General features: G+C 36.8%; 1 protein-coding gene across 1 annotated transcript in view; it reads left to right on the forward strand.

The window, feature by feature from the left end:
• The window catches only part of Rfx6 (regulatory factor X6), a 52,158-nt gene that overhangs the window by 25,475 nt on the left and 3,773 nt on the right, over positions 1-22,910 (forward strand). Inside the window, exons 7-17 of the mRNA XM_021174814.2 lie at positions 5,477-5,584; positions 8,368-8,445; positions 8,536-8,649; positions 10,244-10,293; positions 12,708-12,867; positions 14,957-15,101; positions 16,839-16,948; positions 18,387-18,504; positions 19,899-20,021; positions 20,630-20,836; positions 22,184-22,696. Coding sequence (XP_021030473.1) covers positions 5,477-5,584; positions 8,368-8,445; positions 8,536-8,649; positions 10,244-10,293; positions 12,708-12,867; positions 14,957-15,101; positions 16,839-16,948; positions 18,387-18,504; positions 19,899-20,021; positions 20,630-20,836; positions 22,184-22,696 — 1,726 coding nt within the window. The remainder of the gene's footprint in view (positions 1-5,476; positions 5,585-8,367; positions 8,446-8,535; positions 8,650-10,243; positions 10,294-12,707; positions 12,868-14,956; positions 15,102-16,838; positions 16,949-18,386; positions 18,505-19,898; positions 20,022-20,629; positions 20,837-22,183; positions 22,697-22,910) is intronic.

Here is a 22,910-nt window from a genome sequence, read left to right on the forward strand (position 1 = left end):
TGGCCTTTCTCCAATGAGTACTTTTTGGCATCTTCTTCAAAAAGATCAGGTGGTGATAATAGTGTAGATTTCTTTTTTCTAACTCTTGGTTTGGGTTAAATTTTGTCACACACATGTAGAATTACAAAGTCATTATCACTCCTTAGAGATAATCTCTTATTTTCATACAATGAGAAAAATTCCCCCATACCCATTTTGTTTCTCCTTCATATTAACTGTTCATGGTTAGATGAATGATGCCATATCGAGATTAATCTCACCCCTCCCTCCTTGGGACATGCTTTTCAAATATTTGCAGATTGTTCTCATGTCCCCTTTGTCATCATGTAGTGACACTGGGCCACTTAGATCCTTTCTCTTCCTCACAAGTCAGACTGTTACCTTATAATCACATTTGTCTCTTTTCTGTAGGATCCTTCTTCTTCTTGCTTAGAAACAAGGTTAATAGTTTACCTACAAATACTAAAGTCAGCAGTTGAGAAAGAAGAAAGCAAACCAAAACAAAGAGGAAAACTGAAAAAACAAAGCAGACCTCCATGGCCAGTCTGTACTACAGAACCTAGCTTCTCCTGTAGCACAATCACAGCAACGAGGACATGACAAGATAGCCAGTCCATTCTATTTTTGTGAGACACACTCTGAAAAGGATAGTGTCATTTCTGACCACTGTCATTTTTATACATACTTAATGATATGCCCAACGAAATGTGGTTTTGTAAGTTTTTCCTTGGGCTGCGTTGCTTCTTGGGTATCTTCTATCTGTATTGCTACCTTCCATTACACAAAAATATTACCTTTGTGAAATTTTAAAAATGTTAATATAAAAGTATATAGTTTGCTCCTTAATATTTTCTAGCATGCTAAGCAATTTTTCTGGGAAATTTCTATTTATAATACCCTAATACACGGAGATATGCAACCATGTCCTACCAAACTGATTAAAAGAGAGACATCTTTTATACATCATTTGTCTTCTTTCTTCCCTACTAATAAAAGGTTAGCAATCTCTAGGACACATTTCTATATTTCTGTCTCAGTTTTATGGCTTAACAATCCATCCCGTGCCAAATCTGCTGCTTAATTTTTGTTCAGTTTTACTGTCTATAAAAATGGAATAATTTGTTTCACAATTTTTTTATTTAGTATTCAGGTTTGTGATTTTTCAAATACTAAATATAAAGTTCCACTTCATTTATTTTGTATTATTATATAGAACTCCATTATGGGAAATCACGAAGATAAATGTATTCATTATGTATTTAACTAGATATTTTTAAATGTGAAAAGCAATATTGATGTGAGAATTCCATAGACACTTATGTATAGGAGTGGGGATCCAGATCCTAGCTTATACTCTCACTTCATTTCACTATGTCCCCTTTGTCCCTAATGTTTACAGTAAAATTTCCTTCTCACAACCTTTTAGGCATACTCTCTGACTCTTTTCTTGCCATATTTAACATCCTAGTGACATAACACTCCAAAATTATACCAGCTTAATCTCTGTAACACATAAAACCAACTACTTTACATTTCCATCCCTGTACTTTTCAGTGGTGTCACAAAATTACACTGTGTGTGTGTGTGTCTGTGGCCCAAAACATAAACTAATAGCTACTGGTTATTACATTATATAGAAAATGAAATGTGGCGGTAAAAAGTAAAATGTATAGTATTAATGCTTATATTAATAATTGTTTGTTCTTATGTATTAGACTTTAACTCAAGTGAAAACAGGAAATAAAGTTCAATTGACTTTTATAATTACCTTGTATTTACCCCCCCTTTTCTTAGCTCTTTATTTTTTGATACAGCTTCAGGTACTCTATGGCTCTCATTTATTTCAGCCTGCAGTACTCTGTAAGCTTGCAAAGTAACTTGCCTATGGTATACAGTTCATTCTGCATATGCATGTATGTATGTATATATGTATGTATGTATGTATGTATGTATCTATGTATGCTTATGTATGCATACATTATATATGTTTTATATAATTTTAGGTAAACATAAAATTGTTCCTATAGCTTTTCCAAATGCACTTAGTACTATTTATCCTTTCTCTCCCCCTCCCTCTTATTACCTTCCCTATTGAAGAGATCCCTCCTGATTTCTCCATTTTCCCTTTCATATCATTTGTGCTCAGCTAGCCCTATCTCTAGAGTACCTTCACCCACATTCCCCAACTTGGTCCTTCTTTACTTTCCAAGTTTCTGCTGTTACTCTAATTTATATGTTCACATCTAAAGATTCAGAGTTAGGGACTATGCCCAAGAGAGAATATGTGAGTGTTTGTAGGTCTAGGTTAACTAGGTTATAATATTTTTTGTTCCACCTATTTACCTGCAGCATTTATGATTTTAAGTTTTCTTGACAGCTGAATAGTATTCTGCAGTGCTTATGTGCCACATTTTCCTTAGCTATTGTGAGTGGAGCAGTGAACATGACTGAGCAAATATCTGCAGTGTAGGAAGTCAGGTCCTTTGGGCATACTGCAGCGAGTGATATAGCTAAGTTATACAGTAAATATATTTTTTAACTTTTGGAGAATTTCCTGCACTGATTTCTATACTGTATGTACCAGTGTGCAATCTCATCAACAGTGAATGAAGGTCACTGTTCAAATCTATAGTCTAGTTTTTAGTTGGGTTGTGAATATTTTTTACTCTCCTTTTTTGAACTCTCTCTGTTTCTAAATATAAATCCTGAGTCAGATGTATGAGATCTTTTTTCCCAGTCCATGAGCTTCCTCTTCGCTTGGTTGATTAGTTGCATAGCTGGATAGAAGCTTTTTCACTTTATGAGGTCCCATGTTGATCTTAACTCCTAGACAAATGAAGTCCTATTCAGAAAGTCCTTTCCTACACCTCTATCTATCTATCTATCTATCTATCTATCTATCTATCTATCTATCTATCTATCTGTTTATTCAATTTAAATTCTGATTTTAACTGGATAATTGAAGTCCTATTCAGAAAGTCCTTTTCTATACTTTTATTTACTTATTTATTTATTTATTTATTTATTTATTTATTTATTTATTTAATTTCATTCCTGATTGTACCCCACCCATGTCCTCTCCTCCCAATTCCACCCTCACAAGTCCCTCTCCCATTACACCCCCATTCTTCCCAGAGAAGGGAAACCCCTCTTGGGTACCTTAAGACCTTCACCCTGGGACATCAGGATGCATCCTCTTCAATTGAGACCCAACCAGGCAGTCCAGCGAAGGAAAGGGGATTGATTCAAGGGTAGGCAACTGAGTCAGAGACAACCTCAGCTACAATTGTTAGAAGAAGTATGTGAAGACTAAGCTACACACCTGCTACAAATGTGTAGGGGTCCTAGGTCCAGCCCAGGCATGGTTTTGGTTGGTGGTTCAGTCTCTGTGAGCCCTCACTGGGCCCAGGTTAGTTGACTCAGTAGTTCTTGTGGTGTCCCTGCTTGTTAAGTCCTATCCCCTACTCTTCCACAAGACTCACCAAGCACTGACTGATGTTTGAGTGTGGGTCTTTGCATCTGTTTTCAACCACTGCTGGATGAGACCTCTCAGGAGATATGTTGGCCATTCCTGAAATCTCTGCTCCATCTTTATCTCTGTGCATCTTGTAGGCAAGACAATTTTTGGGTCTAAGGTTGTATGGGTGGGATGATGTCTCCCATCCTCCACTGGAAGTCCACTGGCTACAGGAGGTGGCCACCACCTTTATATTCCCAGCTGTTAGGAGTCTCAGCCAGGCTCTCCAGGAGCCTCCTGAGTAACACTTCTGTTTTCTTTTTCTTTTTTTCTAGAAGTTTTGATGTCTCAGGGTTTACACTGAGGCTATAACTTGGCCTTTCCTTAAAAACTGAATTCTTTATTTTCATAAATTAGCATTGTTTTTCTTTTTGGCTTACAGTATCCATCTTTGCTGGTTCACTGTAAGTGTTCATATATAGCAAACCCAAAACACAGAAAATCCTTGTAACAGATCTTGAATGATGCAATCTAATTAAATGGAGTGGATTGAGATCTACTTGCAATTATTGCAGCATATGAGAATTATTTGTGTAATAGTTTTTGACTAGTTTTAAACTTTTATTTAACACCTATCATGCTTTATAATATAGGTGAGGGCTAAACTTTATAGCAATTAGGAGTATTTGATTTTCATGTTAACATAAAGTTGATTTAAATGCTTACACAGAATCTCTCCTTATAAAACCAGTGGTTTTAAAAATATTTGGTGTTTAAAGACTCAAAAGTCTTTCCAGTCTCTTTTCTGCTTTACCATGAAAGTCTAGAAGGAAATACAGAGCCTGGAACTGATTAGACAGGGGGAAAACCCCACCTGTGTATGCTAGTCTAGTAAACATAGTCAATATGACTTAGAGAAGCAACAAGGAATCATGAGAAACCCGGAAGTGTGGGAAGCTAAGAAAGAAGGACAGAATTCCATCCTTCCTATCATTTACCGTATTTGTAACTTTATTTCTAATTCACACTTTTGATTACAACCCTATTTATTTAAATCTTTTTCTTTTAGTTTTAGTTTTAGTTTTAGTTTTAGTTTTAGTTTTAGTTTTAGTTTTAGTTTTAGTTTTAGTTTTAGTTTTAGTTTTAGTTTTAGTTTTAGTTTTAGTTTTAGTTTTAGTTTTCTGAGACAGTGTCTCAGGTAATGCAGGTTGCCTAGGGCTCTCTGTGTACATGAGGCTGTCCTTGAACTCCTATTTTTTTGTTTCTTCCTCCTAAGGATTACTGTACTTGAAAAGTTTGTTAAAGTCTGTTTCTGGAGCTGTAGCAATCAGTTCTGTCCTGTGGGACATTTGTGGAGGCTTCAGGTCCATTGTAAAAAAATAAAAACAGCACTCACTCTTCCTGTGCAGGTTTCCTATAGGTGCCAGCTCTGCAGCATTGTATAACCGTACAAATATGTGCTTGCATTCTTTCCTAATCTGCTGAACACCGCATTCTTCTGGAAATGCAAAGGAATGACAAACACCCAAATTCAGTGTGGTGGACTCTGATGTGGCGAAGTACAGATGAATAGTGTGGAGATCAGATGACTTAGATTCTAGTAAAGTCCTAGCAGTAGCTAACCCACCTGAGACTGAACAAGTGAATCAAACTGTCACCATCTTGTTTATGTTACTGTTATGTTTATGTTTATGCAGAGTTGGGATCCAGCAATCCTTGATTTTGTAGCTAAAATAATTTTTAGCAATTCCAGAAGTAGATTTTCCAAAATACACCATTAATAATTATGAATTTAAGTTTACTCTGAAAGTTGCAAAAAATGACAAATATTCAAAACAAAACTCTCAATGGTCATTTTTGTTTCATTATCAAATTTGGGATTTGACATTTCTTATTTTGTCTTTTTTTAAAAAAAAAATCTGAGAACTGCCTTGCACTTGCTTGGCAAGTGCTCTATCACTAAGGTAAATCCCCAACTCCGGGATTTGACATTTCTTTTTGTGCTTCTCTTAATTACAGGGTGGTTTTACTCGTAAATACTCACTTAGCTCAAAAACAGGAACACTTCTTCCAGAATTCCCCAGCGCTCAACATCTTGTGTACCAAGGATGCATTTCTAAGGACAAGGTATCAATTAAAGACACTTCTCTATTGATTTTCTGATATGTTGACTCCATATCTCCTTTTGTTTGGAATCTTATGGCACTTGCAGGAAGCAATCAGAAATCTGCATTATCACACAGAATTGATTGATTTATAGGAGAGACAAATGTTTACTGATATCGATTAAACACTTTGCAATTAATTATTTACCATCTCTATGATGGTGGGTAATCAGAAGGCGATAAAATAAATCCCAAGGGCTAAAGATTATTTTTATTTAAAATTCAAATTTGAAGGTAGAAAAATACTAGAGTGTGACTATTGCATCCTGATTTTCAACGGTAAGCTTTATGTTTTGGATTGGCTTTAATTCAGTTTTTATTTCAAAAAAATAGTCACCAAGCATTTCTCTAGTAAGTAATCTGCTCCTAGCACTGAGAAGGAACACTAATTAAATGTAAGTGTTACACAAGATGACAAAAGGGAGAAACATTTTCATTGGGTTTTCAAAATATTAATTTCCAATGCTTCTTTCATAATCTCTCACAATAAATCTTCTATTTCTGCACATCTAGAGTCATTTGTTGGAGAATCACTACAATTTATTAGTGAATACCATTGTTGAATCAGAGTTTAATAATCTTTATATGTTTCCTTCAAGTAGAGCTCACTATACTCACAAAGTGTTTTTGACAGGATTCATATTTTGAGGTGCAAACACAGGAATGTTGTAAATAAAACTGAATTACTTTAGCACCTTTGTAGAAAGAGGGAATAAAAGTAGAAAATTGAATTTTAAGCTATTGATACGTAAGTAGAGATGCAGAGTAACTATAGGACACATTTGGATGAGAGATGGACCTCACTGGGTAAGAATAGGGAAAGTAGTGAAGAAAATTCTCAGATTGAAATCATACTATCCTCTCTATTCTTTCCTCCAACCACACTACTCAAGGTTAACATACTGTTTCTTCATAGCTATAGTAACTTCATACTAGAGAAATTGCCAATAAATGCTAACATGGAGCAGATTGTGGGGAAAGCAGTGGAAATCAGTGAGATTTCACTGTTTGGAGGAACAGTGATACTGGATCACCTATGTGGAGAAGGTTGCTTGCACACATACATGTCATGAAGATGTTTACTGTGTAAATCTATCTAGTGAGAGCCAGAGAGGGAGAAAAATGACAAAGAAAAATAGAGAGGCGAGGAACATGTGCCATTGGTTTACTTCAGCTTCTCTGCTGACCTCCAAGGAATTCTAACCTTTCACAGTAGTGAATCATTTCTCACTCAGGTATCAGAGGTGATTACTAGAGCCCTGGCTTCTAAGTTCATACCCAGTGGACTCTTATATGAGTCTAGGGACTGACACCTATTTATCTGAGGACAACCTAGCCCTCTTCTCACAGTTGCCAGAATCCACTGGTGGCTGGTCAATCATCTCTGTTGGCACTCAAGGTGGTGGTCAGCTCCCCTCCATGTTTACTGTCCACACTTGAGCTGAGACTTGCCTCTCTCTGGCACTCTCTAAAATGGTATCTATTCTCAGAAAATCAAATCGAATAGTGTTTCTGAAGAATACAGGCACACTACAACTACAAGTTTAATGTCATAAGTCATGTAAATATTAAATAATCACAAGAGATACTAATAATAAGATCTAAAGTTTCTGATGAACTGTGTATAAAATGGCACATTTGTATAAAATTATGTAAAGCAAACTTGTAAACTAGAGCTTACACTTATGTTAGTAGATTTTGGCGCTCAAAGGTAATTTTTATTACTTTATGTAAATTGGCTAAAATAATTGCATTATTGAATTTTTAATACATGTATATAACTTACTTTGATCTTATTTACTCCCAAGTTCTCTGCACTTTTTCCTTTCCCTGATCCTATTGGTCCCCTTCAAATTCTGTAACAGCATAGAAAACAACAACAGTATAGAAAAAGTTTCATCTACTCTGATGAAAGCAGCCTGCTGGAGATATCCTGTAGTCAGCATAATTCCTAGGAAAGAGATTGATAATTTGCCCTCATTATCTAGTGGCAAACTAAACCAAGGTGCTGTGTGCAGAATAAGGGGGAAAATTGCAAACTGTTAGGGGAGGCAATGATTATACCACAGTAGATGCTGCTGCTGTGATTCAAAGAGCAAACGCTCACCACTTTTTTTTTAACATATGCTAATCACTTTGTATATATTAATTCATTTAGAACTTATAAGGTGAAAAAAGGTGAGGCAAAAGCTGAAACCACTACACCACACTGCTCCTAGCAGCCAAGAGCTGATGTACTTTAGACCAGCTATGTGGTAGGACACCTTTAATTCCAGCACTTAGGTGGAAGAAGCAGGCAGATCTCCATGAGTCTGAGGCCAGCTTGGTCAATATAGTGAATTTCAGGTTAGCCAGGGCTATATAGCAAAACCCCATCTCCAAAACAAAAACATCAAAATGATGCAAGCTGACATGTTATATTCATTTTCCAAATAAAACATATTTTTCTCTTTTGCAGAAAATTAAGATGTTGTTTTAGCCAATAGTTCCCTTGCTACTAGATTTTAAAATACTCTTATTACAATCACTATGTATCATGAGCATCGTATCATGTCATACGGTATCAGATCCCCACTTTCCCTGTCTTTTTCCTTCCCTGGGGTGCAAGAGGCAATGATTTGACATCCATACTAGGTCTTTTGTGTTGAACAAAATGCCTGGTCTATAACAGGAGCTTGAAAGTGTTGATTGAACAAATAACAAACACTAGAAGACTCTGCTCAAGCGTTTTCTTCCTTAACGTAGGTTGATACTCTCATAATGATGTACAAAACCCACTGCCAGTGCATACTTGACAATGCCATCAATGGAAACTTTGAAGAGGTGAGTTGACTGAATGCTTCTCTATGACATTACATAAACCTTCACATCCTGTTCCTAAGAAGTTCAATGTGCTCTTTGCTCTACAACTAGATCCAGCATTTCTTACTACACTTTTGGCAAGGAATGCCAGACCATCTCCTTCCCCTGCTTGAAAATCCTGTTATCATTGATATTTTCTGTGTTTGTGACTCAATTCTTTATAAGGTAAGCCCTTTGGGGAGTCTTAAGCATAAAGAATTTATATCCTTAAATAACACTCTTAGTGCTTGTAACTTATTTAAATTATTTTTAAAAAAACTTTATAGTAAAGAAAACCAGATCAATTTCTGTTTACAGCTAAGAATAGTCTAAAATAAGACATGGTGACCAATATATGAAAAAATTCATTAATTTTTGTTATCTCTTTGAGGTGTATTCAGATTAACATAATATGGCATCTAATTTCTCAGGGAACAGAAGAATCAGACACCCTCATAGAATTAACACCTTTAAAATTTCTAAATTCATTAATACTCAGTTCTGTACTCAACCTAATAAGAGGCCATAGATTTCTTTAGAATGGTCACAAGAAGTGATCCTGGGAAAGAGGACCAGGTTGTCCTAGTCAAACATTTAGTGGCAAGGCGAGAATATTCCTCAGTTGAGAAGTATGAAGTCCCAACAGAAAGGTAAAATGAAATAGCAATCTGGGTACTTCAAAATAAATGTACCTGCATTCACCTGCCAAATTGTCATATGGAAAAATAAAAACTATCCTTTGAAAACATCATCTGAGTTGACAAGGTTCAAGCCTGTTGGGCAAGTTAGTTGCTTCTGCCCTCTCAGCTTTTCAGGAAACTAGAGGACACACCAGTTACATCATTCAGAGGCAACTTTGCAAATGTCTGAAAGCTGGATGGAGAATGAGAAACAAGGGACCACACTTTCATCCCCTGTTCAGTAGTCACAGAGCAACAGAGATTGCAAAGCTAAGTGCAGGCTATTCTTGTCTTTGCTTCAAGCTCACGTTGAATGGCAAGGGAGAACAAGGACTGCCTTGTTTTGTTTTTGCTTTAATTGAATAAAGGTCAGTATTTACAAAGGTTCAGTTTGCCCTAAGCATGATTGTCTGTAATTTTTTTTACCACTTAAAAAAGCAGTCATTAGGAGATGAGAGCTAGTTCTGAGTGGGCACAGGGAAAATCTGGACTCAGGTACATAGCTGTCACCATCACAGCAGCAACACTGGGGCTACCATCTCGGATCTTCTGAGAAACAGCTTTCATGCCCACTCCACACATAAACTTTTTTTTTTAAATGTAGTCCAGTGCAACAATGTCCTTATACTAAGTATCACTAGGTACATTTAATTCTCTTCCTCATAATAGAGCCAGAGAGAAGCAGAGGACACAGCAAATAAAACTGTAAATTGAGCATCTGTGAGGTCTTCATCGACTTACAGAGAGCTTTGTGATTAAAATGGGCAGTTCACACTAGGGTGGTTGATTTACTGTCTCAAGTGCTCACAGACAACTCACACTCAGTTTGGAGGAAAAAAGCTAACATTCAGAAAGGAATCATGTTAATCTCTAGGAGGGTAACAAGTAAAACGAATTGACAAATAGTGTCCCTTGCATTAGAAATAATTATGTTTGGTGCTGGGGATGCAGTTTATTGGGCAGAGTGCTGTCCTAGCAAACTGAAGCCCTCGTTTAGTTTCTAGTTCTGCCTGGATGATGAGACACAAGCCTGTTCTCCCAGAATTCCAATCACAATCATTTCTAAAGGTTTATGTTAACCCTGTTTTGCTTTGGTTAAGGTTCTTACAGATGTCCTCATTCCTGCAACAATGCAAGAAATGCCTGAAAGGTATGTTCAGTGAATAAAGCAGGACAGCCCCTCATAAGAAGCATGGTTCACCTCATACACTGTCAATGCAATCCATTGTCTTGGAACTCATCCTTTTATCAAAAATACAATTTTTATTAAAAAAAATATGTAGAAGGGGTATGCCTTGGTCTCCATATTTGAGCATCAGTGAATAAAATGGATAAAATAAAAACCTAAAGTCCCTTCAGTGTAAGGATTGCCAAAGTAAAATAAGTTGGTATCCAAGCATGATGAACCACCAATGGGCTTCAGAAATTCTTCAGTGACATTAGATGGTGGATACATAGGATACCCAATGGAAAATAAGCACAATAATGACCTCTATAAGGAAAAATTTGGAAAATTCTTAATTACTACACATCGATGATTAACTTATTTTCACAATCAGGAAGTGGTGTAATGAAATTGTGACCTTTAAGCAAAGAACAAAGATCTTAAATAACTTATTTAAAATATATGGAAAGATTTTTCACACAGCCATTTCTCGAGGGTGAAAACATAGAACTTTGGAGGGAAATGACCAAAAATTTCTCTTGAAAACAGTCTAATAATGTAAGTTCTTTTTAAGCAGAGGCAACAAACCAATAATGCCTTGACATAGTGCTCCAATGCATATTGATTGATAAAAATATCTGCTTTTGAAACAATTTTATGGGGGATTATTTTCATATATATATATATATATATATATATATATATATATATATATATATATAAAATAGTTGGCCCTAGTCTGGTCAATAGTATCTTCTAATTATCCATGGTGTATCCAATCTCTATTTGCAATTACTTATATATGATAATTCAGTCACAGTCAAATAGCTATACTAATTTAGTAGCCAGGAGGCGGTCATGTGACCACTTAAGATAGTAATAACAGCTGAGAAGAATTAAATCATATTTTTTCAGAACATGTGACTATGCAAAATTGAAACACTAAAATCATAATATTAACATAGTGCTTCTTCCAAGAACATTCTCACATCAGTAAGTTTGACTGTGTACTTTCTGTTTACGAGACAGCAAACCTTCCAGCATTCAAAGGATACTATACTTTAGTTAATCAACTCTTTTTCACTGAATGATAAATAAATTCTGAAATATTTTTCAAGAGTAGATGTTACACAGCATCCATCCCCTTGAATGTGTGGTGTTCCCTTCAGGAATCATCACAGAAACATATAAGGATCCTGTTACCTCATCATTTTTGTCTATACTTTATACATCTGATATGATTATGGTTTTTAAAGCTTCAACCATTGTAGGCTTGAGCATTTATTTATGCTCAAAACTTACATAAATTCAGTTTAGTCTTTTTCAAAGGTAGCATTTATCAAATTCATTCCATTAAAATTTAGAATAATTCAATTGAATATTTTTTTCAGTTTCTTCCTTCCATTTATGTTACATTGTCAATAACTTTAAGTAGAACTACAAAAAAAATTAAAAAAAGCAGATGTTATAATTCCAAAATTACAAAGCAGGGAACCTGCAAGTCGAGAGAAACTCATTTAATCTCCCAGAGCCAGCTAAACCCCAGAGTTTGACCTGGGGCTTGGCTTAGTCTTTTCCCTAAGTCTTATTGCCACTACCCACAGACAAACCACAGTGATCATACTCAGACTGCTGCTATGAAACAAATATAAAGGTTTAGAATTTTAAACACGTATATGTTTTTATACACACTCTGCCACAGTTGGCAACTTTCTAAGTTAACTCTAAATCATAGGGTTTTGGTCATCTGTTGACTAAAATTTAGATAAGAATATATTAATAAAACTGATACTAAACATAATATATTATATTGCCAGTGTGATATCATCTAAGGAGTCAAAATGTGGAGCACAAAGCTGACATACTTTCCAAGAAATGTATTTCACAGAAATTAATTGAGTTATGAATCATAATATGGTACTTATGTGTTGCTACCTTTGTGCTAGGCTCAAACCAGGGCATTTTCCATAAGTTATTTGTTATTATTCTCAAAATAATCAAATCACCAGATACTGTTCTCAGTCCTGTCTAGAGACACTGGAGTTTTAGGAACTTGAATATTTAGTTTAAGATCATGATAGCAAGCTGGGTGGTGGTGGCACACGCCTTTAATCCCAACACTTGGGAGGCAGAGGCAGGAGGATTTCTGAGTTCGAGGTCAGCCTGGTCTACAAAGTGAGTTCCAGGACAGCCAGGGCTATACAGAAAAACCCTGTCATGAAAAAAACAAACCAAAACAAAACAAAAAAATGACTGTGATAGCAGCCCCAAGTTGATTCTGTTTTGGTTTCAAACTCATGCTTTTGGAAGCATAGATGAGTAGGACCCCTCTATTGAAAAATGCATGTTCAGTATATTTTTGACTGATGTAGCACCTAACCCCAGAGTTTTCTTTGCAGCTTGTTAGCAGATATAAGAAATTTTGCTAAAAATTGGGAACAGTGGGTTGTTTCATCCTTGGAAAACTTGCCAGAAGCCCTCATTGATAAGAAAATCCCCATTTTGCGAAGATTTGTATCTTCTCTGAAGCGACAGACATCTTTCTTACATCTTGCTCAGGTATGGGGTTAGCTGAGAATATAAGTCACACAAATCAAAAGGACTCTTCTGATTAAGGATTTTTCACAATTTGAAGGAAAGTAAGTACACAACATCAAAATGTAATGTGTAACCTAGTGAAATGCTAGACCTGAAAGGACACATAGATACAGAATTCTTTCTGTATGTCTACATCTTAGCTAACTACACAGTACAAACATTAATGTCCTGGTTTTGGAAATGGACTTGATATGGATAATATGATGCATAGTGTGATAAGAAGCTGGATGGAGAGAATTCTGGAATTCTACATCAGTCTTGCAAAGTTTCTGTGATTCAAATTTCTTTTGAAAATTTATATATATATATATATATATATATATATATATATATATATATATACTCTTACTGTGATCTCAAAAGAAATATACCGACTGGTACAAGTTTAAAGTTGTAAGTAGTAAGATTGTGTGATTCCTATGTTAGATTTATCTTTTAAATATGGGTATATGTGTTCTCATCTGTGTGGGAGTATGTGCACATGAGTGCAGGCACCTGTAAGAGGTCATAGGCATTGGATACTCTTGGAGATGGAGTTACAGGGGATTGTAAACTGATTGACATTAGGCACTGGGGGTTAGACTCAGATGCCCTGGAACAGCAGTATGTGCTCTTACCTTCCAAGCTACCTCTCTAGCCTGTCTGTGTGATATTTAATGTTATAAAACCTCTATGCCTTCTCACTTTAAACTGCTACTGACAGTCACTGCCAGACAGGGAGTAGCAAACTAATTCATAGACAGGAATAGCACAGTTATTACTGTGCTATAACTGTTGGCTTTAGAAAGGTATTCAGTATCCTGAATAATATCAAAACCAACAAAACAAAACAACAACAGCAAAACATAGTCATACATCCAGAAAAAAATGTAACATTTTAAATGTTATTTTTCTCTCCTCTCCTCTCCTCTCCTCTCCTCTCCTCTCCTCTCCTCTCCTCTCCTCTCCTCTCCTCTCCTCTCCTCTCCTCTCCTCTCCTCTCCTCTCCTCTCCTCTCCTCTCCTCTCCTCTCCTCTTCCTTTCTTTTTCTTTTTCTTTTTCTTTTTCTTTTTCTTTTTCTTTTTCTTTTTCTTTTTCTTTTTCTTTTTCTTTTATGTTTGTTTGGTTTGGTTTGGTTTGAGAGAGACAGAGAGACAGAGACAGAGACAGAAACAGAGAAGCCCTGGCTGTCCTAGAACTTGCTTCATAGACCAGACTAGCCTTGATCTGCCTCCTGAGTACTGAGATTAAAGGCACAGGCCACCATCACCCCAGCTTTTAAACTGTTATTTTTCAATTAATACTCTAATATCCCTTGCTTTGTGATGATGGATCAAAAGTATTATTTTCATTTTCTAAACCTCAAAAGAAATTTCAAATCTGCTGGGCAGTGGTGGTGCATGCCTTGAACCCAGCACTTGGGAGGCAGAGGCAGGCAGATTTCTGAGTTCAAGGCCAGCCTGGTCTACAGAATGAGTTCCAGGACAGCCAGGGCTACACAGAGAAACCCTGTCTCGAAAAACCAAACCAAACCAAACCGAACCAAACCAAATCAAACCAAACCAAACCATACCAAAACAAAACAAAACAAACAAAAAAGAAATTTCAAATATGTCTCCCAAACAATCATGTATTTCAGCTATCTTAAAATGAGTAAGAAGTTTGAACAGAGGAGATAATTCAGTCAATAAAATATTTCCCATGCAACGTGAGGACCAGCACCCACACAGAAGCCAGGCATGGCAGCAGCTTACAGCTGCACAGCTGGTGTGGGGGAGACTGAGATTTCTGGCTAGCCAGACTTGCTGAGTCGTGGGTTCCAGGTCCAGTGAGACACTTTGTCTCAAAAGATAGTGTGGAGACAGGCTGAAGAAGACATCCAATACAGACCACGGACCTCCACACAGACACATGGGTATACATAAATGAATGTGTATTTACACTCAGACACACTCAAGAGAGAAGTTATTTATGGTTGTTTTTCTTCAAGAAACTATTTTTATGAAAGCTAAACATTTTTCTAAGTAGACTATAATTGATACATTTTATTATCTTTTCTGACTATGTGCAGATTGCCAGACCAGCTCTCTTTGACCAGCATGTGGTGAATGCCATGGTATCTGATATTGAAAAGGTTGACTTAAATAGTATTGGGTCTCAGGCTCTTCTTACCATATCCAACAGCACAGACACGGAATCTGACATCTACAGTGAACGTGAGTCTGCTTAGCTAACACTAGAGTCCCCTAACTTTGATACTACTGACTTCTTAGTAGGAAACAAAACTGGGAGGTTATGTCATGCATTGTAGGATATTTAACAGTGACATTCCTATGTGCTAGGAAAACCATTCTATCCAGTTGTGACAACCAAAATTGTCTCTAGACAATCAGAGAGGTTCTCAACCTGCAGGTTGTGACCCCTTTTGGGAGTGAGAAAGATCAATGAGCCTTTCACAGGGTTGCATATCAGATATCCTGAATATCAGATATTAACACTACAATTCATATCAATAACAAAATTGCAGCTATGAAATAGCAATGAAAATAATCTTATGGTTGGGGTCATGGCAACATGAAGAACTGTATTAAAGGGCCACAGTATTAGAAAGGTTGAGAACCACTGCTCTAGGTGATACTGAATGTCTCTGACAGCAAAATCACAGCTGTTGAAGAAACTCTTACAGAAACAGTTTTAATTAAAAATATTCTCTTTTAAAAGATATATTTACTGTGGGAAATGTTGAAGAAAAGAAAAGTAACTAATTATTCCACTGTCTAGAAATAGCCAAAATAACCTGGAAGCAATACAAATGGCTTTGAGTTTTCTGAATTGTCCTCCACTCTTACATGTCGTATGAACACATTTGCATGTGTTCCATGCTCCTGTCATTGTACAGCATATGAGACATATAAAGATTATGTGTCGATATAATGCTATGAAAAGCAGAGATTTGATCCAGTATTGGGCTACTTGACCATTAACATAACCCATGTGTGTGACTATGCAGCTGTGCTCAATACCAAGTTGTAGCAGCATCAGACTATTTTCCCATCACTTTCTGTCTGCCAGACATAACTGCCCTGTCTATAGAATATGTCTCAAGCAATGGCTTATTCTTAGAGTCCAGCATCAAGCCTCATTTCTGTTGGGAGAAATGCTATGCTGCATCTTGTGGTTTAGAAGACCTCAAACTCTTCAATGATAATCCTAGTCTGTCCCCTTAAATTTTATTAAGGTTGATATCTGTGTAAATAGCTCAGTTCTTCAGTGCTGGACTAAATTTGTAGAAATAAAGAGTCTTTCAGAAAGCAGGAAATCAAAAAGCCTCATTTGGGCCATTCATTAGCTTTTGACTCGTCTAATGAGTTACTTTCATCAAATGAAAGTACTGAATTAAAAAGGAATATTCATAATATGACTTATTCCCATCAAGGACATGTATACATGTACATATTTAAAGTATCAGTATATCCCAAGACAGATACACTGCTGATGACACTAAGTATTTTTGTTACCACTATCAGGATAAAACATTTACTCATTTCACACATCTATCCATCTCCATTTCACCTTTATGTCATAAAATTACTAATGTTTTATAGTTCAAGGATATATCTTGGGTTCAAAGTAATTGTAACATATTTTAATTTTTAATTATCAACTACTAATTGTTCATAATAAGTTTTACCATGAGATTTTCACATATGTATATCATGTATGTTGATCATATTTACCTTTAATTACCACTCTTCTCTCTCCCAATCCCACTGATACACTTCCTCTTCCCAACTATTGTTTGTTCTCTCTCTACCCCTTCTTCTTCCTCCCCTCTTCCTCCTTATCTGCTTTTCTCCCTCTTTCTTTTCCTCCTCCTTCTCCCTCTCCTTCCCCTCCTCCCACTCTTTTTCCTCCTCCTCTCCCTCCCCTTCCTCTTGTTTTTGACATGGTAGATGACTCTATTACTGTGTTCCAAGAACTGAAGGATCTCCTTAAGAAGAATGCTACAGTGGAGGCATTTATTGAATGGTTGGATACTGTGGTAGAACAAAGAGTTATTAAGGTATTTTTATGAATAATACAGAAAATATTTTTAAGAGAAAAAAATGCTAACCTGGCTGTAATCTTTTGATGGGTATGGAAAACATCCAAACAGTGTATTTTTAAACCATGTTTTGCATATTTGTGATAACATGAAAATGGGGCTGACCTAGATGGCTATCAACAGTCAAAAAGGCAGGGAAAATGTGGTACATATACAGTGTGGAATGTTTTTCCACCTATAAAGAAAAATGAAATTTGTTGAAAAATTAAGTGAGGTGATCCAAACTCAAAAAAGCAATCCCACAAGTTCTTCCTCATACATGGTCCTGGGCTTGAAAATGCATATGCATCACAGTATAACTGTCCATACGGCCAAGAAACGAAGCTAAGAAATGGGTGAAAACAGGTGATGAGAAAGGATGGGGTGGGAAAAAAGACAAGTTAGAAAAAGAGGTAAGAGACTCTGGTGGTTTATGCAGAACATGAATGTAGCAATAGGAAAGGAAAGAAACATCTGTTAAAATACACTTTGTTTAACAACGCCATAATGATATTTAATAGCATGTATGTTAATTTAAAAATTTTAAATGCTTTGTAAAGATTTTGAAACCATATAAAATTGAATGACCTAAAAATCAAAATTAGGGATATGACTGGTTTGAAAGAACTAGATATGGAGTTGGTTCTGTTTCTTTCTTAATCTAAAGCTATGGATGCTATTTTTTCCCTATATCAATGTTTAAAGTTATACCTGTATGAGAGCATTCAGGTTAAAAATAAACTTACAAACTGAAAATATTTGAGTCTTTCAAAAAAAAGCACATTTTCTTAAGTCTGACTGGAACTGTGGTCTTGTGCATTTGAATTTCTGATTCTGAAAGGTCACAATTTTACATTTTCTATTTAGTTTCTTCAACTCTTTAAGTTAACCTTCAAGTCATCCATCATGAAGAGAGGCATTGAGAACAAATATGTCCCTCACTAGCTGGCTCAAGCTGCTCCATATCAAGGAAACTGGTTATAGTCTGGGGACTTTTTGTTCTGGAAGGAAAACAGACGCTTGCTCAGGACCAGGGAAGACAGTTAATCATTTACAGAAAAGTGCAACCCTCACGTCATACATCACCGTCTGTCCTTCTTAAAGCTTCATTTTGATTTTTTTTTAAAAAAGAAGATAAAATAGCCTGTAAATTTTTTCAACTTATAGTTTAATTCTAATTGGAAACTAAGCTATAAAGAATAAAGATGCAGTGCCTTTAAAAAGACAAAACAGAACAAACACAACCACAGGCTGAAGTGAAAATATCCCTGGACAAATCACTTTATTTGATGAAATAAGTATGAAGTCACACCATCTATCTTCTTGTCAGACAGTTTCTCTACATAGTCACCAGAACAGGACACATGTGCAGTGAGAAGACAGAGTTCACAGATTCAGTTTGTTCTTTTATTTTTAGATGAGCAAACAAAATGGAAGATCTCTGAAGAAGAGGGCTCAAGACTTTCTGCTCAAATGGAGCTTTTTTGGTGCCCGAGTGATGCATAATCTTACCTTGAACAACGCATCAAGTTTTGGTATCCAGTGTGTTTTACAATGATTGATTTCTGAATGATTTCACTCACTCCCTAGTCTTCCATTTTCAACAGCTTGCTACTTACTTTTCTTTTCTCAAAACACATCTGAGTACCAACCACATTGAGAATGGTAGTTAGGAGCTACCTTTGGGACCCAGACTCTCTGTAGTATTAACTCCTAACACTGTTTCTCTGATTGAGGCATTACCTAAACCAGTCTGAGGAATGTTCTTTACATAAAGCACAGGTGTTTGAAGAGATGATGCAAATAAAAACAATTTACATGAATAATGAATAGAAGTGCTTGCCTAGATTTCCTGCATAAAACAAGCAAATAAAAAACAATAGTTGAGACATTCTCCTGGGAAACTATTCTAGGTGTAGCATGGCCACAATGTATGCCTTTCCCAGGTACCCATATAGCTGCATTTGATGAACCAATGTGTAACTTGAAAGGCACAGGCACCTAAGTTTCTGAACTGTCTTACCTGATTTCTAAACCCATAATGAAATTAGCCCACAATTGGGCTAACTTCACTTTTTCAAAAATTGCATATCTAATTTGCCCTGAATTTTCTGAACTTGCTAATTCTGAATTATGAACCTTACAAACATCGAATTGCATTATAAGAACTTTTTATAATACTAAACAAGTTAGGGTAAACCAAAGGTTCATTCAGGGTTCGATGGAATTAAAGTTTGATAATGGGTTGAAAGGTCAACAGGAAATAAATTATTAAATTTAGTTTAAAATTTTTATAATTTAATTTAATAATTAGAAGAGCTTTTCTTATACTTCAAGTTTCTTAAAATGCAGAGCACCAAGGCCCAACTTTAGCATGAAGAAAGACTTTTGTTAGGAAACCCACTGAACAGTTCAAAGAAGGTTAGACTTTCCAGTCCACCTTTTGCATGAAAATGACTCATTTGTTTTTATTTTTAAATCAAATATGGTTCAGGCTGGAGAGACACCTTATTTGATAAAATTTTCAGACAATATTGGCCACCGTCTAATTATTGAGTACAAAGTAAACAGGAATCGAGCAGAAGAAAGCTCATTCCCCCTTGGTTAGAGCTTATCATGCTCCGGGTGTGCCCTCTTAAAGCAAAAAGGCTGTCTCACTTTCATCCGATTTTTCCTTTGATGTAATTAGTGGCCAAAGGGCCGGCAGGACAGCGCACACAGGGAGCTGGGCAGGAGGTACACAGAAAGATTAGAGACCCAAGTTAAGCATGTTGGTCTTAGCAGGTCATTGAAAGTCCAGCACGTACTTGTTTATTTCAGTTGTTCCTTGTAAAGTGCGGTGAGATGGTCACAAAGATAACGTTTCTCCCTTTTCCTTTTCCCCCCTTCCCCTTTTTTCTCCTGTACATGCCCCTCTTTTATACACTAGGCTCTTTCCATCTGATCCGAATGCTTCTGGATGAGTACATTCTCCTGGCCATGGAGACTCAATTTAATAATGACAAAGAGCAGGAACTACAGAATTTATTGGACAAGTATATGAAGAACTCGGGTAACTTAAACGGCCATTTTGCTTTTCGCATCTCTTTGCTTAGGTCTAAGTTTAAGGACCTGCAGCTACACAAGCAGGTTCATAGTCTTCTCAGTTTTCCTCCATGCTCAGGATCACTAGTGTCATATCTGAGTACTCATGGGGAGCGCCCTTTCCTCTCCATTTACACACAGCAGTGAAACTTCCTCAATGGAAACTGGAAATTTACACAAATTGGGTTCTCAATTTCTGAGACTTGCAATGAAGTTAAAGAGAAGTCTGCCATACTCTCCCCACCAATCATTGTAATCCAAGGCAACACATGTAGAAAAACAGGAGTTTAGTGAAAAAGAGGTTAGCCCATTTCTGGTGAGAAGCCTGCATTCTGAAGATTGTTTAGCCCAGAGTGGATTGTTCAGTACCCCTCAGAATATACTATCCACAAATACTCAACTAATAAACCCAGCACCACCACTAACCACCAAAGCCTGTTTCCTATGGAAAATATTATGCAGGAGTTTCCAGATTCAATACTCAACCAGAATCCATGTACAATGTCTTTTGCTTGGGCTGATCAATAAGGAGTATCATGTCGTCTCATCTGCATCACTTTAAAATAATCTTTCCAGACGCGAGTAAAGCTGCCTTCACAGCTTCCCCGAGCTCTTGCTTTCTGGCCAACCGAAATAAGGCTAACTCACTTGCCAGTGACACTGTGAAGAACGAAAGCCACATGGAGACATCCTATGTCCCTCTGCCTTCCAGCCAGCCTGGAGCCATACCCCCTGCTCTGCACCCATTCTCAACTGAGGACACTGATAACATGCCACTCCCAGGTATGTGGGGAATCAATAAAGAACACCTTAACAGACTTTCCAGCACATTGCAGAAGACCCATTCTTTCATTTCTCTCAACACTCCCAGGAATGACATGGAGAATAATATTTTAGCCAATTAAAAAACATTTTGAATTTATGGGTTTATACTTATGACTTTTGCCATTAGCATTCATATTTATATCATTTACAAATGTAGATATCACACACATGGATGGTAATTCTTATCAAGTATGACTAGGTTTCTTCATTTAATAGAAGAAAACATACTTAAATATGCATTAAAATCCCTAAGATACTTTGAAGATAAAATGTGAACAGGTTTCCAGGCATGGTGGCACACATCTGTAAGCCCAGCAATCAGGAGACTGAGGTAAGGTCATGAGTTCAACCCAGGCTAGGTTTGGATAGCAAAACCCTGCCATTAAAAACTGTGTTGCTGAGAGTAGAATTGGTTTAGTGGTTACAAGCACTTACAAAGGTCCTGGGTTTGATTCTCAGCACCCACATGGAGGCTCACCACCTCCTCAAGCATCAGGCATGCATGTGGTAGACAGATGCACATGCAGATGAAACACTAATTCAAACAAAATAACAAAAAAGAAATTCTAGAATAGGATTGCTTATTTGATTTTGGCTTCAGTGAGATTTCTCCTCCAGCCACTTTAGGACAATGATGCAGTAATTTTGTGCTTTGCAGCAAAATAAATTTTCAGTGACTTGATTGAAGTATCAGAGTTTATTTTAAATATAGTATTGACTGTTACCTAAGTCCCATTTTATAGATTAATTTATTGGGCACACAGAATGTTGAAACAAGAGGGATTTATGATGCTGTGGCTTAACTGTATCAATTGAAAGCCACAGGCTCAGGGAGTGGAAGATGTTAATGAATCTTTGCTCACCAGTGGTGTTTGTGTGCTGTGTTCAGCTGACTGTAAATCGTGGGCATTGTGATGTTAGTTTTTCTATTACTGAAGGTCAAATCATTATTCATTTATTTTGGGTTTTGTTATGGTACAGTGTGGGTATCACACTGTATTTCCCTTCCTATTTGAGAGTTATTTTTTAATTAAAATATTTTTGTACAATATATTTTTATCATGTTCTTCCCTTTCTTTACACGCCCAGCTCCTCCCGACTCCTCCCGATCCCCCAGAATCTCCCCTAATCTCTGATTCTATGACTGTGAATTTGCGTGCATACATATTCTCCAGTTATTTAGAGAAGGGAGGCACTACTAATTTGGAACCAAGGGTCCATTAATAAACCATTTGAATACTTTTAAAGACATGATCTCATCTACATATTATACTACAAATAGAATGGTCTCACTCTTTTTTCCAGGTCAAATAGAGCTTTCACAAAGTACTGGCCATCTGATGACACCACCGATTTCTCCAGCCATAGCAAGCAGAGGAAGTGTTATTAACCAAGGGCCAATGGCGAGCAGACCCCCGAGCGTGGGCACAGTTCTCTCAGCTCCAACACACTGCTCAACATATGCAGAACCAATTTATCCTACGCTCTCTCCAGCCAACCACGACTTTTATGGGACCAACTCTAACTATCAGACTATGTTTAGGGCGCAGTCTCACCCTGCATCAAGCCTCTATGCTCACCGTGCAGAGCATGGGCGGTGCATGGCCTGGACTGAACAGCAACTTTCTAGAGACTTCTTTGGTGGCAGTTGTGCTGGGTCTCCATATAATTCTAGGCCACCTTCCAGTTATGGACCATCCACACACACACAAGAGTCACACAGCATGCAGTTTTTGAACACAGGAAGCTTCAATTTCCTTAGTAATGCAGGAGCTGGCAGCTGCCAAGGATCAACATTGCCTTCTAATTCTCCCAATGGTATGTAACTTTTTAAAGACATTTTTTGGGCCTTTGAGAAGGCAACAAAGCTAAATCTGACATTGAGTTTCACCTCTGCTGAGCATCATAATATTCAGTAAAAACATAAAAATCACAGAATCTTAGCTGCTTTTAGAGTGTCTCTGCCACACCCAAACATATTCCTTAATTCTTGTGGCTTTATAAAAATTCTTTTATACATGATTTTTAAAAA

Source organism: Mus caroli, unplaced genomic scaffold (genome assembly GCF_978045245.1).
Source record: "Mus caroli unplaced genomic scaffold, Mus_caroli_1 scaffold_9, whole genome shotgun sequence".
NCBI lineage: Eukaryota > Metazoa > Chordata > Mammalia > Rodentia > Muridae > Mus > Mus caroli.